We start from the raw sequence: 15,752 nt of genomic DNA, 5'->3' as shown, positions 1-15,752 counted from the left end.
ATCAGATGGGTGGGGAGAAGCTGTACACTCTCCTCAGTAAAGAACATCGTTATGGGCTGCGTGTCAAACGATGTATTCCTTTTATCAAAACAGTTGAAATGAGAGATGCTCCTCATTTCTCATCTGCAGGCTTTCTTGCTCTGCTCTTCTTGCAGGGATGTTGTGTTTGTGAAAGGACTGTGGGGACATCTGGTGGTGATATGGAGTACTACTCCCTCACGCAGGCATGACTGAATTGTTGATGCTCTGTTGATAATGCTTTGGAGATGCTGCAATAATGTTGTTTAAAAAAAAACATACACTAGCCTTGGGTATTGCATGCTAAACTGTTTATCCTTGTCTCTCTGGGGCTTTAAAAAAAAGAATATGTTTGCGTTTCTTTTTTGTCTAATATTTTCCTCAACTTGAAAGCGACGTGCACATAACAACGGGCGGATCCAGGCAGCATTAACCGGTGTGCATGCAACATTTACAGTACAGTCAAACAGGTTGCTTCAGTCGGGGTAGCAGGCTGTGCTTTAAATAAATCCACATTACTCACAATATATCACTATAAAGTGAATTTTTAAGGAAAGTGTGTCAAGTTCCCGAGCAGCAGGAAGAGAATACATCGCACATGTTAAGATTAGGTGTTAGTGGTTAAGACAAGACAAACTGTGTTAAATCCAAGAGAAAGAGCAACAAAGTGGCAGATGAAGTTTTTAAAGTCTAGAAACAAACACTCCATCCAGGTACCTGTGGTGTTAACAGTCTGTCTGAATGCCTGTTAACATCACAAAGTGATCAATGAACTGGAACAGCGCAGACAGCTATTATACAAAAGAGAAGATACAAACATCCATACAGGAGAACAGACACAATGCACATTTAGATTGTATACATAGGTGGTTTGAGAGGACTTTACTAGTTTGATTTCTCACTTCGCTATGTATTTATAATATGTGGGAATTCCATGGAAAAGAAAATATGTTATAAATAAAGAATACAAATAAAGAATCAGTTCATCCAAATCACAAAAAAAGCAGATCTCAGAGAAGAATAACCTCAGCACATTAAAAAAAATATCTGCAAGAATAAATACCAGTGGAAAGCTGCGTTTTGTAATTTGGGTGAACTGACTCATTAATGATGGCAGGTATTTATGTCATGCAGAGGCCCAAACGTGTACCTTTACAAGGGAAACTTGGAGGGCCCCTGTTTGTTTTTGGAAACCCGATGACCTTTCTTCATGCACAAGTTACGAGAAAGTGAATAATTAATGCAGGAACTAATTGGTTTGGACACATGGCTATGTAGGTCATGTAAATACACCACCACACTGCTAGACTGATGCCAACTCAGTGCTGTGAAGAAATGTTACTGAAGACAAACAAACATATACAATGTCTTTATATGTAGTCACTTACATTTCTTGCATCCACATTTCTTAATCCTTTTGGGATCGGTAATGTCATCGTGGCAGGCTTTACAGTAAAACAGCGCCCTACGGAAGAAAAACAAGAATCCCACTTAAGTCAATGTCCAACATGCTGAAATATATATATCTAATTATATATATGTCTGTAACAAGTAGTTTCAGTTTGCATGTAATCACACTGGAGCAGAAACCTTTCGTGGTTTTTGGTGCTAACAAAATAAACTGTTAAAATGGAGGCACAGAGATGCATTTCACCTGGAAGAATCAGGTTGGATAAACATATTTAATCCCTGATTTAGAAGAAAAAAAAGGCCAGTCAGGCATTTGTCATTATGAGGTAAAATGTCAAAAGGAAAACATTTTAAGCTACCTTTCATATTGTAAGCACTAGCAACATGAGGCCTTACCCACTAACCTAACCAAAAGCCTCCTCAGCTACTTCAACCTAGGAAGCAACAACATCACCAGCTAACACTTTGCTAGCTAACAACAACAACCACCTAGCAACATGTTAAGCTAACCAAACAAAACTCCTTATCTAAAGTTACATTACCGACAATCCAATCCAACTTTTATTCTTTTTTTGTGAAATAGCAACTCTTTTTATATATATATATATATATATATATATATATATATATATATATATATATATATATATATATATATACACCCCTCCTATGAATTGTCTCCTAGAGTTATGGAGATTGGGGAAAGTCATCTTTTCCCTTTTTATTACATTTAATAATTGAATTGAAATAATGTATATATTTAAAGTTACTGTATGACTTGATCTTATAATGCAACAGAGCAGGAAAAAGCCGCATATAAGAATGGTTTTTACTTTTAAACAATCTCAGGTCCCATTCATTAACGTACCTCTTCACTTCTTTGGCATCACTTGCAATGAAGAAGCCCAGCGTCCCCTCCTGCATTTTCACGTGGTTTCCAGGGTTTATCAGGGTGCTGCGAGGATTTACAGACCAGAGATGTCACAGTGGAAAGTGATATCACAGAATTTGCACGGTTTTGCTCTAATCACTGGCAGTGGTACAAGCTGGCAGGGTTTGTTTTTGCAACTCATTTGGCACGATAGCCTGTTTAATAAGCTGAAGAAAGCAGATAGCAGTGACACTTCAAATGGTATAACATGAGCAGTGCATTCGAGGAACCACTCAAAACAAAGATTCAGCTGTGTTTTAGTGAAATAACTCCTATCTCCCATGTTAATTTGTTAGGATGTTATCAAAAACACCTCTGATGCCTGTTAACAAATCAATTTAGGACATTATGTAAGCCATGTTATATTTGCAGTAAAAAAGATATAGCTGATTCAAAGAAGCTTCATCACTGAAAGCAAATACTGACAGCAAACACACCTGCGAGTTTTCATTTTTGCATTCATGAATTTTAATAATCCACTGTGAGCACATTCACTTACCTGCATTCCCTTTGATCGGATTTATACTCTATAGCTATCAGGAGCAGTTTTAGCTTCACGTAGCAGAGTCTGCGAAAGAGAAAACAATATAATAAGACGTCATGCAAGCTTATATTTATAGCTTTCTGAAAATCATCTCATCCATCTTTGTGTCACCTTTTCTATACTTAGAGGGTATGAGCACCCATTTTTGCTGTGTAATGTTTTTATTATAGCTTCTTCTTGTCTTCAACTAACAAATCCAGTAGTTTCAGAAACATATATATGTTATTGTTATTATAATACATAAATATTGTAATTTGAGGTTTTTGTAGAGATATGGTTAATAAATGTACAGAAGGCACAGAGGGGCAATGCTTGTTTATTGTTGTTTTTTTCCATCGTATTATCATGGTCAAAATGGTGCAAATTATTACAACTACTATGGCGATCATCATGTGATTTAGACTAATTGTTTCATTGTAATAACTGGATAATTTGCTATACGGCTTGAGAAAAAAGCTTTGTGTTTTCTTCTCTCAAGAAAAGAAGAAACTTGAATTTACTAGCTCAAAAGTTTTTTTTAAGATTATTATCTGAGAATCTTGAGACATAAAATCATGTGCACAAAGTGTACATTTCTTGCATGCAGAAAATAGAAAGTAGCAAAGAACTAAACAAAAGATGCCACAAAGCATAACATAGTTTGAGAAAAGCCTTTGATTCAGTGTACTTACTCGCAAATGACAGGGAAGGACATGCCCACAAAGGCACTGGACAGGTACTCGGTATACATCTCATTGGCTACTCCTTCTAGGTAATACTTCTGCCATGTGTCCTCCTCAATCTACAACAAAGACGTATCACAAAATACAGAGAACTTGTTCCTTTACAAAAATAGCTGACTTTATTAACCAAGATTTATTTGTATTTTTTGTTTTGAAAGTTCATCCCCATTCACCAGATGCTGCACATGGGCCTCATCTGGGATAATCATTATGATCTATTCAGACTATGTTTATGGCCAACATTACTTCTGAATTGAATCCATTGAGCACAGATGGGTGAATTTTAGCTGTAGCTACCTTGATGAAGGACCTCATAGAAAAAAGGTTGGCTAGCATGGTGGAGAGGCCCTGAGCCAGGCAGCTCTGAGCGATGAAGCCCAGCTTGAGCTCCGCAAGGCAAATAGCGTCATCTCCCTCCTTCCAGTTCCAGCTCGGGATGTTCAAAAGGTGGGCCTGCAGGCAGACATAACAAATGACATGCGAACTTTACAGAACCACAAACTGTAGTTAGACATTTATTCCCAACATGTTTCCAAGTTCTTTAAAACCTAGGTTCTAGACAGACAAATGGATTTAACAATACAAATATTTCCAAATGACATCAACACTGATGTCACAGTACATAGATAAATATCTATATCAAAATGATAAAATGTGACAAGAACTATCATCGACAGTAATTAATGACTCAAGTAAAAGTGTAAAGATGATGCCAACCTTATTGTGGTACTGCAACATTTGAGTGATAATTCTGATCTTTGGATGGTAGTTCTTGATAGATATTACTCTGGATGATAGAAAGAGGACGACAGAAAGAGCAAAACTAAATCAGACCACTTGCATAAAACTTTTGGTGCGTCAATGTCTATTTTTTCTGAATATGTTTACATCTTTTCTGTTAAATATCAACACAATTTACAGCTGGCAGTTATTTATGCTCAGAGATGTGAAGCTAAAGACAAAACAGCTGGTTGTCTCTTCTGATAGAAGACAGTTGTGCTTTTTGTAACAGATCCATGTTTTATCTCAGAGTTCTTGATACGTTTCCAAAAGGTAAAGTGAGCACCAGGAGTTTGTTCATGCAGAGAGTCTCCGATACGCTCACTTACACTCACAATTAACATCCAGGAAGAAGTGGGAATACCTCGGCATTCACTTTCAGAAGTATGATAACATTTCATATATCCCAGTCTGGTGTGTCTGCTTTTCCAAATACATAGGGCTCCTAATTGGAGTCTAGATTATTAAACAATTTTAGAAAGCACCTATGATATCTTTATGAATTTTGGACTTCTACAAGCTGAATAGATAAACCCTTAATGCAATTATCTATTAAGCTTTTTGTGTTGTATCTAAATAACAGTGCATATTTTTTAATAAACAGTCTTTCCAGGAACTAAAGTTGTTCTTCGTGATTATTTCCTTCACAAAATCAATTCTGAAACGGTTTGTATTCACATATCACCACTTGACAAGACCTAAAATATAGTTTCCTCATTCTAATTTGTGCTTGAACTTTTACCGATTTCACTTCTTCCACATCAAAACTGGTCACAGGATATACAGAAAAAGTGTAAATCTCGGAGAAGCTGCTCTGTTTTACCTCATGATGTTGGATGCATCCTCAGCATCGGGGTCAGCACAGTATTTGTTGGCTAAGATCAAACAAGCATCAGCTGATTCGATCTGGAAACAAAATCACACACGGCAAACAGATAATGTTATCCAACTAGTCAATAACCTTAAGAATAGACTTTATAGGCAACACTGACAGTTACCTTAACTCTGGCCAGGTCGTGTGGGTTCAGGACGGATCCTTGGTAAAACTCCACTTGAGTGAAGTGGCGCTTGAACAAGGCTTCCAGCTCAAGATTAGGGGAAATACTGACAGAATAAAGGAGAAACTCTTACATTTGAGGAGGAACATTATTTATATTCTCCAGAATAGATTGTTTTTTTTCTTGAGTCTTAGATATGCTGCTTTGTACAGAGACTCAGAACAGGACATGGAGGGAAAAATACAAATATCAAAGATTGAGGGAAAAAATATATACTTTTGCTGGATATTGCAAACGTTTTTTATTCAGGTTAATATTATTATTTTGATAAATAGAATAAATTCAGGTCAAGTTGCTACAACTGAGGGTCCATCTCCTGCCATTTTCCTCCCGGTGAAGTAGTCTCCGAGTAACAGGACGTGAGGAGGATGGCCTGCAGGGTGCACAGCTAGCTAATTCTAATTTAATTTGTAGTCTGATAAACAGTATGCTTGTTACATTTAGTCCCCCATATACGTATTTTTCAAGCTAGTGTAGCTGTCATGGGGCCCCTGAATACAAAATAAAAAATAAAACCTTTTTATTTGTCCCACCTCCATGTCCCTTCCGGGTCTCCGTAGTTGTGTACTATATACTTTGTACTTACTTATGGAGAAAAACAATTTCTACATTGACATCATCCCTGTCCTTGTGTAGGAAGTCTTTTAGAAAGTTGGACACGCTCTCAAGTGTAATATGACCACAGACCACGATGTGCCTGGAAGAGGAGGTGCAGAATGATAATGAAACTAAAATGCAGTCGGATTAAAAGTCAAAAAATAAAAAACACACACACTCGAGCACACACACGGACACACACAAATCGTTGTTTCATCTTCATCCTTGTCCTGGAATCAAAAGGTAAATCTGAGACGAGAGAGATGTAATGGAAAAGTAATCAGTACTGTTTTGTAGGTGATTTATTTGAAATAATAAAAACTATGTTACAGGAGGGATGTTTGATGTCGTGACGAGTGAGAACTGAATGAACAGGTCAAAGAGCGCTGTGGATTTCAGTATCAGATTATAGAGGATCAGAGTTTACTTAGATGGAGATAATGAAATCAGCACACAGTTTATCTCGATTCCCACACATCACGGATGCTTTATATAAGGATGTCTATATTATATTTCTCTTTATGAATTATTTAGAAAATATTTTCAGATGTTTACTCACTGTACTGCATTGATTCGTTGTGGTTTTAATGTTAAACAATGTATCAGAATCATTGTTGCTTTTGGCACCACTTGATCAACTAATTTGTAAAATAGTCATAAAATAGTAATAGAGGAAAATAGTCAAGAGGATGTTATATGATGCCGATGACAACAAGTACAAATGAAGAAGAAAACAGAAGGAAATAATGATGAATTAATATGTAATGCAAAGTGCATTAAAATGTAAGAAGTCTAAAATAACACAGGTATAAAAACTACGTGTACTGATTTCTTCTCAATTTCAGTTGAGTTCAGTTGACTATGAGTTGAAGCAAACAAGCTGATTGTTTGCTTCAACTCATCATCTCAAATTTGATTAAAATGTTCAATTTACCAATAAGTAAGAAATTAGATCAAAAATAATGAATACAAAGTCGTACAAGATACACAAAAATGACTTACGAAGCTCGAATAATGATTTTTTTTTCAAAACAAAAGAAGTAAAGATTTGGTTTAAGAGAGTTTCCAAAACCAAGTCTGGCTTCTTCAAAACTAAGTGAACGAGCACAAGTACCAAACGCATGCTACAAAAAGCCATATTTTGTTTGGAGGCATCCAGCAGAATCTCACTATCTTTAGAAACAGCTGCAAAGCTTGGGACACAAAAGTGTATATGTTAAAGGAATAGTTTGACATTTTGGAAAAATACTTTTTTTTGCCGAGAGTTAGACGAGAAGATTGATGCCACTCTCGTGTCTTTGTTTTAAATATGACGCTGGAGCCAGGAGGTGATTAGCTGAAACAGCTAAAATACACAAACCACTACCTCTAAAGATATTTAATTAACACTTTTCTTTAAATCATACATAAACATGCATGTAAAATAGTATTACTGGGAGTTGCATGCTAAGCTAAGCTAATTGCCCCCTGGCTCTAGCTTCATGTGTATCATAAAGGACATGAGAGTAATATGGTTCTCATCATCTAACTCTCTAACTATTCCTGTAAACTCAAGATGGATTTCATTTAGTCCTGAGGGTGTAGGTCAGACTGAAGATAAAGGCCAAGAATATTCAGAAGCAAAGCGTGACAAGTAGACAAGCATAGCAAGACAAGTTTTTCAAGAACAAGAAAACAAAATTCCAAAAAGTCAGCATGAAGCAAGCAATGGCATACAGGAATGGATGTATGAGTTTGATCATTTAAATAAATATTAAATACATACTGAACTCAGGTAAGCTTGGGTTTATCAACTTTATAATGTTGTCATATTAGCATTATTGTCTTGAAGGCTTTGTCTTTAAATATAACCTTTTTTCACATTTATTTAAAGACTCTGGTATAAATACATTATTATTTATTATAACAGTGAACAGATTCATCTCAAAAGCAACTCTATACTGTTGATTAGTGAGAGAAGCCTATTAGTAAGGCTGTCTATCCATGCTTATTTTACTTTGATCAGTTATATAATTTAATCTTATTTAGACAATGCATCTGATGTACAAATTTTAGTTTGGGTGGATGAACAGAGAGATGGGTGAACAAAATCAAACAGTGTATATCACAAACACAAACACTGACAATACGCAGCCTTATTACAAGTGAAACGTCACAAAACATGTAGGATTTTCTCTCAATAATTCACGGTTCATGAAGTATGAACCTGCCAACTGGGTGGTAATTTATGCAGAATAATGGGGGATGCTGTTGAAATAACTGCAGTTATGAATCAATGTTACACGATGGCCATTGATCAGGTATGTTTCTGATTGGCTGGCAGCTGTCTGTTAAAATCATATCACAGGATACTACAAACAGTTCTGGTTAAAAATGTATTAAATAACTGCTCAAGTTTTAGAAAACCAAATGTAACCAGAGCAACAATTACTAAATTCTAAAGCAAGACTATATTTAAAAGAAGAAACAAATTCAAAGTTACATTCAAAAGCGATAAAACATGCTCAATTCAATACTTGCTTATACATTTTCACTATTATTCACAGGGAATCAAAGAGAAAATCCAACATGTGCCATCTTTAAGCACGACACCGTACATGTGCATGACCACGCAGCAAAGTCACTTTTGTCAGTTTTTGAGCTCTCAAAGTCTTATTTTCTGAAAACAAGTGAAAAAGAATCAATCTGGAAGCAAAGTTATCTACTTTCTAATAAGAGTAATAATAATTTCATTAAGTCCATCACATTTTCAACATACTGATAGGTTGATTGTGATAAAAAAAAAGAAATACTCAAAATGGTCCAGTGCTACCAGATTTGTTTCACTTTTTCTTTTAAGAAAATTACATTTTTAGAATTCATTAACTAACAAAATGTGTTGCGATAGGTATTTTGCAGCATAAAATCAGACATTAATTTATGACAAGCAGCAATGATAGCTTGCACAGATATGAAAGCAGCAGCAATACAGTACAATAAACTCTACACATTAATCATGGCCAAGTTCTTCAGTCAGTGTGACTTTAGTGCTAATAGAGATTATTACATCTCAAATTACTGTTTCTTGACGTCTGTTAAAGCAAAAGTCTGAGTATGTCACCTCTTTATGAGAGGGCCAATTAAGTCACACAAAACCACACCATTAAATGTTTGCTGTTTTTCCATTTGTTTGACTTACTTTCTGCCTCTGGTCGAGTTATAACTCCCTCCATATTTCTTCCGATTAAGGATGAGAGCAGCAATTTCTGGCACGTAGCGAGCAAACATGGCCTACATGCATGAAAAAGAAAAAGAAAAAGGCATGCAGAGAAGGTTCTACTGCGGCAGAGGCAGTAGAGCCTCCTTGAATACTTACTTTCTCCCATTAACCGCACTATAGGAACCACCATATTTCTTGCGGTTTCCTATTAACTCTATGATTTCAGGGACGTAGCTCGCAAACATGGCCTAAGGAGAAGATAAGAGACAGAAGAAGAGACTAAAAAAAAGATAGGCAAAGAAGAGCAGGTCCTCTATTTATTTATTTTTTAAGAAACCTGACTAGAAGGGGAAAACTACTGTGGGTGTAGAAGTATTAGATATCCGTTAACATTAAAAAGGAGAAAGAAAATTTAAAAAAAGTTCATTTAAATTAGTCTTCTGAATGTAGCCTTTATAAGTTATAAGACAGTTTAATTTCAAATATTAAGAAAAGTATGAAAATGAAAAAGGAAATTATAAGGCCAATATTTACGGATATTGGAAGAGTAAAGTAGAAAAATGACAGCTGATGAGCGGTATGTCAATCTGCGATAGAAAAATAGAAATTGTTAAGAAAAAGCCTTATGTGCCATGTTTCGTCCAACAAACACACGTCAGGTTGATTTGGATAGCACTGCCGGATGGATGGCAGACGTTAACTCTGAGGCTCTACACTGCTTGGATGCATCAATAAATTTAGTTATTATTATTTTACAAGTTAAAAAAAGAGTGCAAAAGGGGCACACGTACAATTTCACAGATTTAACTAGAGAGCAAAATAATAACTCTGAATGCATCTATTTCATTACAGTTCATGAGCATGCATTTATAAATAATATACATGTTTAAATTGAATGTCAAGAATGAGGTGCTCCAAAAACATATCGGTTTTTTTCTGTCTTTGTTTTTGTGTTTATGAGTAAAAAATATCCTCTTTTAGTTAATTTGCAATACTTATCATGAAAATAAAATATGAGAAACAAACAAAAATGTCCTTTAATTTCCCCTTTGAGCTTCTTTATGTTTGGTAAAATCATGTCATTGCAAGCTTGACTTGACAAGCTGTCTGACAGTAACATACATATTTTGTATCAATATCATCATGAGCTCTTGATTTAAGCTGCATGATGTTAAGACTGAGGTTAATATTCAAACCTGAAACACTGTATGACTGTACTGGTCCATCAGATTGGAAAATTGACACATTTTGCGTAATTCTAAACATAATTCCACCTGACATATTTGGTATGTTTTGAAACTTGGATCTTCACTAGAATATTAAATATAATTCTGACTTCACACTATGACTTTGAACCGACTGTCAGAATCAAAGAGTTCCAACTGTTCTTGCCTGAAAGATAATATTAGATTACTTTGAGTGTGAAATGTATTGAGTGAAAGTTAATTTTGTCTTTCCTTACATATACAATGTCACTCAACCCCCTTTAAGACTCAACTCTACCCATATTACAGTGGGTGACCAAGCCGTTTAATCCACTCCTGTATAATACTTTATGATCCGGATAATGGTTTCCTCTAAATAATCTTTTGCTACTTTCTTGATCAGGTAACTCACTCGTTCTAATCCCACAAAGGAGGTTTTTGTAAGATTTAGAATGCGTTTAATCATTTTAGGATTTTTCTGTAAAATCTCAGCTTCATGCATTTTACCCCTGAAAATGTCTTTAACCATTTCTGCAGCCATAATGTCGCTACATCCGTCAAGCTAGGCTATTACAAATCCTCCCTGTGTCATTGTGTTTGTTGGAAATGGGGAGGGGGAGGGGGAGCACCTGAAACCGCAGTACTTTTACAGTTAATAACAGATGCAAAATCTCCAATATTCCACGTCATATAGAAATGAATATAAATAACAGAACAAAATGGTCAGCATTATACCTGAATAAATGCTGCAGTACTGAAGACAACTCATACAATGCATGACGTGCAACATATTGTGGGGAAGTGGTGAGCCACAAAAACACCTCAGTGTAAACAACAGGTGCGGGACGTCCTAAGTTGAGAGCGTCCCGGCGTTTGTTAACACCCGGCGGGCTGTGATGATTGGTTGCATGGAAGATATTAAGCGGGAAGTAATGAGAGAGCTTTTTACCAAACCACCGAGGATGAAGAAGACCATAAACAGGCGGCCCAGGGTGGTTTTTGCATAAACGTCTCCGTAGCCAACAGTGGACATAGTGACCATGAGTAAGTAGACACATTCCCAGTAGGAAAGTGCCTGGGAATTTTTGAAGTTTTCCCAAGGATCCCCTGAATTTTCCACCTGGAACAGAGGTCGAGATTTGTTCAACAACCAGGAAAACACAACAGTATTAGCATCCATTTGCAATTCCAGCATACTTTCACAGACTGGCTCCCACTAACTCACCAAATGAATGAATCCTGCTGCAGTCAGCCATGTGCTTATGAAGATTGAACACAGGTTCACCAGCTTTATTGAGTTGCTAAAAAAAAACATTCAAACAACAACATACAAGTTGGAATGATTAGTTATTACATTGGTATCACGAAACTAGTCCAAGATGTCAAAACAAGTCATAGATTGGAAGTTAATCCGTAATAATAGAAGAGAGAAGCTACAGTGAGAAACTGCTAAAAATGATCAACAGATGTAATTATTATATAACATTTAATACTTAGAAATAGAAAACATGTGATCTAAACAACATAATATAACATGCTGCACAAATTCAAAAAATCATTACAGCTGTTGCATTTAATTAAATTTATTTTAATTAGTTTCAATTAAAATGTATTAAATCACATTGCAAACTAACATTTGCAATATATTTGTTATGATAGTGATAGTTTTATACCATCCTATTAAAATATATGATACATGGAAATGTAATGCTCTCCTCCCTGTGTATGTAATATTTGTGAATGAGAGAAACAGTGGAAATAGTCCTTGCGGGACCTCTATCCTCTCCTACTTTGTGTGTTCTGTCTTTACCTTCTCTGAGTGAATGAGAGAGGAGATTATTCTAAAACAGTTTGTTGCGGCATAAGCTCTTCCTGACATCTGTGCAAAAAGCTTTAACACTAAGAATCGTGGAGACAAACAGAGTGTTGTTTGATTCAAGACTCCATCACACTGTTCATGACTGCAGGACTGAGGAGTAAACGTAATGTTAATGTGTACTGGATCAAATGAAAAAAGCAAAGCAAGCGCTCACGTTACTTTTGCTTCAGGCAAGACATTATTGCATAAAGGCGTATTTCTTTTCTTTGAAAATACAATAACATTCATGCTTACAGCTGCAAAAGAAGATCGCACTTTACATGCAAAGCCCACACATTAACAGGTTTAAACATTACAAACAGTTTGACACATTGGCAGAGATAGGATATTAATACACTTACCTTGTCTTTAGTATATTCAAAAACTGTAAAATTTCTGAGAACTGTATCAACCTTAACGCCCTTAAAAACCTCAAGCCTGTGGGGAAAAGACCATAAAGAAGTTATCAGAGATGAATAATAACAATGGAAACAACATCAGAAGCATTTTGACTGTGCAACAACACGACCGTAGCTTTCATACCTTCCTTCATGTTTATCAACTTCATTGGATTCATATTGATAAAAAAAAATAGATAAACTCCAACGGATCAAGCAAAAACTGAGCCTCACTGCATAATAAAAGAATATGTGGAGGAAAATTTAAACGAGCGCAACATCCCAGGTATCTCTTCACCAACTCACCACAGTCTGTTTTAATCTCCGGCGTCTACCTGCTACACATTTCACTCCTGCCGTATGAAATGCTAAATGTGGATTAGAGACAGGTGGACACCGTCGCGTCAAACTCAATGATTAAACAGACGTGACGTCAAATCCTAAATTTGAGGATATATATAAGAAGAATAAAAAATAGCTTTGCCAAGAGTTCAAGGACAGCAAAACAACACCAGCCTGAGCTTCTCGACATGATTACTGATCGACTGTATTATATACATCATTCAAGCTATTATACATAACTTGTTTACTGTCGCCTCGACACAGAAATCCCAAATCTTCATAAAAACACATCTGATAAAGCAAGAGAACACATTTGTACTGTGTATGTGTCATCATTAAGGTGCATTGCAGTAAGCTACCTGCTGACAGAAACTTAAAACCTGAGTTTAAAAGCCAAATGATTTATAGATCCGACTCAGATTGAAAAACAAAAATTACAATCCACCGCAGTGCTGCATGAACAAATGAAAGCCACTTCAGCCAAGAGTGAGTTAATTTCCCTGCTTGGAATAAATTTGTGTCAAGGCTAAATGACACAAATAAAAGACGTTACATGCAAACATTCAGCCAGACAAAATATAAATAAATATTATTTTTATGAAATGACGTGCACCGTGGTGGGGCTTGCCAAAAGCTCATTTCTCATTTCAAGAGAGCGTTTGCCAGATGGGGAACATAATACAGAGCAAATCCTGAACCTGAACCTGCTCCAGCTGGAGCCCAAAGACCTCTGGACACGCCAGCCTTCAGCTTTAGTGGAGATTCCCCTCGTTCCCACGTCCTGCAGGTCTTACCCCAGTAGGAGATTACATGGAAGCATGAACCCAGGCTGTAGCAGATGCTGTCCTGGTCCTCTTTCTCGCTGACATGCCCGCGGATCATCCTGACCCTGTAGCCATTCTGGAAGAGCTCCCCGGTTGATTTCTTGCGCCTTCTTGTGTTAGAAACCGTCTGAGATTGCGTGCCTCCATCGGGCACCCTGTACACTAACATCTTAGTGGGAATCATGTCTGGAAGTTACTTTCGCTCGGCGAACGTCAAGTCCTAAAATGTTCTTCACATCCACACCTTCACAATTCTGCATCCACCTTGCCAGCTATCATGTCGGAAAAAATATGATCCTCCTCCAAAAAGAGAGAAAAAACACAAAAAGAATTGTGTGCTTGATATCATGATATTTCCACCGAACAGGTTGGCGTCAGAAAAGGACTCTTTTTCGAAGAAGCCTTTTTGATTTCACCTCAGACATTCACAGCATCCTCTCTGTGATCGAGCGCATTCATCGAGCTTAAAGCAAACCCATTTGCCATCAGGATATTAGAGTGTAAGCTCCTTTAGGATTCATCCAGGGAAAGGAAGAGGCCAGGCAGTGAGTCTGTCCATCAGCTGGCTTCACAATGTAACCTACATCTCATCCCAATAACCCGGCAACTGCTCTGGACAAACCAAATTCCATTCTCTAATCTTGGACAAGAACAGCATGTCTCGCCTTTATAGCAGGAAACAAGTCATGTGAATGACCAGTAAAGCTGTGTATGGAAGAAAAAAAAAAAAGACAAGCTTTGGCAATCATTGTGTTTTTCTATGGATTTAGTGATTCTGCAATAATCCCTAAATTAATCACAGCTGATGTAATAACCGCCATTGTAGTTGACGTTAAATCTAAATGCGCAGCATGAAAAATATCCCTGCAAACAGGAAAAACACAACAGCTGACAGAAATCTAAATCTGCAAAATCCACTTAATCTGAACAGTTTGAAATATGTGTCACTTCAGCATCTGCCCTAAATAATTTCACAATGAGGAGTATAAAAGTTAAATAGATTCATATTCAGTATTTCTCAAGAAAAAAGCACAGAAAAAGCAAATGCCTTATTTCACAGGTCTTATAGTTTCCTATAATTTCTTATAAAATAACTAACTACATTATGAATGTTAATTCATATAAAGATTTGTGGAAAAGTGTAATTTTGTACTAAATATAGTTACATTTGAGACGGTGTTCAATTGGCATTGTAATTCCACTGGATCGCTGGCACAGCCAAGAGCAGAGGTTTCCAACCTGGAGGTCGGGACCCTCAAAAGGGTCACAACATTAATCTGATTAAACAGATCTACAAAACATTATGCTACTCTTTTTGGACTTCACTTTGCTTTTTCCTGCTGTTTATTAGATCATTTTGCTTCACTTAAAAATGTTTTACTTAAAATTCGATTTACATTTTTTAAAGACCTACTTTATACATCTGCAGAAATATTGCTTTGATTTCAGTGGTAAACATAAAAAACAAAAACATGAGGAAAAAAGAGAAATGTGTCTACAGTGAATAAATATTAACTTGGACTAATATGGAGCATTGCACAAACAACTAGAACTATTTCTCACTTTTTTCCCCTGAATCAAATGATTATTATCTTGAGTAAAATCTAGAAATGTACAGACCTCTAAGAGAGGGGTTGTGCCCCTAAAGTTAGGACCCACTGCTTTAGAGTGTTTGCATTAGAGGACATTTAGTTCCAGTGGAAATTTGTATGCAAAAGCCTCTCAGTGTTTTACTATCAGCTCCAGAGAAAGAAGCTGCAACATGTGGCCCTCAAGACATGCACATCTTATCTGGATGAGTTATGTTCTGTTTACCTCATTAAATTTAGAAAACGTGGACTATTTTCACTGTCAGAGATAAATGTG

The 15,752-nt window shown here is 36.4% G+C and overlaps 1 protein-coding gene across 5 annotated transcripts in view; it reads right to left on the bottom strand.

The window, feature by feature from the left end:
* Positions 1-15,752, bottom strand: part of LOC306752063 (calcium-activated potassium channel subunit alpha-1a) — a gene marked incomplete at both ends in the record, with an annotated part of 71,836 nt that overhangs the window by 17,913 nt on the left and 38,171 nt on the right. For all 5 annotated transcript variants that reach the window (XM_079235757.1, XM_079235758.1, XM_079235759.1 and 2 more), the window contains 13 exons: positions 1,407-1,483; positions 2,297-2,383; positions 2,859-2,927; positions 3,575-3,684; positions 3,923-4,078; positions 4,343-4,412; positions 5,229-5,311; positions 5,404-5,509; positions 6,050-6,160; positions 9,416-9,507; positions 11,414-11,584; positions 11,690-11,765; positions 12,685-12,760. In XM_079235757.1, coding sequence (XP_079091883.1) covers positions 1,407-1,483; positions 2,297-2,383; positions 2,859-2,927; positions 3,575-3,684; positions 3,923-4,078; positions 4,343-4,412; positions 5,229-5,311; positions 5,404-5,509; positions 6,050-6,160; positions 9,416-9,507; positions 11,414-11,584; positions 11,690-11,765; positions 12,685-12,760 — 1,284 coding nt within the window. The remainder of the gene's footprint in view (positions 1-1,406; positions 1,484-2,296; positions 2,384-2,858; positions 2,928-3,574; positions 3,685-3,922; positions 4,079-4,342; positions 4,413-5,228; positions 5,312-5,403; positions 5,510-6,049; positions 6,161-9,415; positions 9,508-11,413; positions 11,585-11,689; positions 11,766-12,684; positions 12,761-15,752) is intronic.

The sequence above is a fragment of the Taurulus bubalis genome, assembly GCF_910589615.1.
Source record: "Taurulus bubalis genome assembly, chromosome: 2".
NCBI lineage: Eukaryota > Metazoa > Chordata > Actinopteri > Perciformes > Cottidae > Taurulus > Taurulus bubalis.
This window is presented reverse-complemented; position numbering and strand designations above follow the sequence as displayed.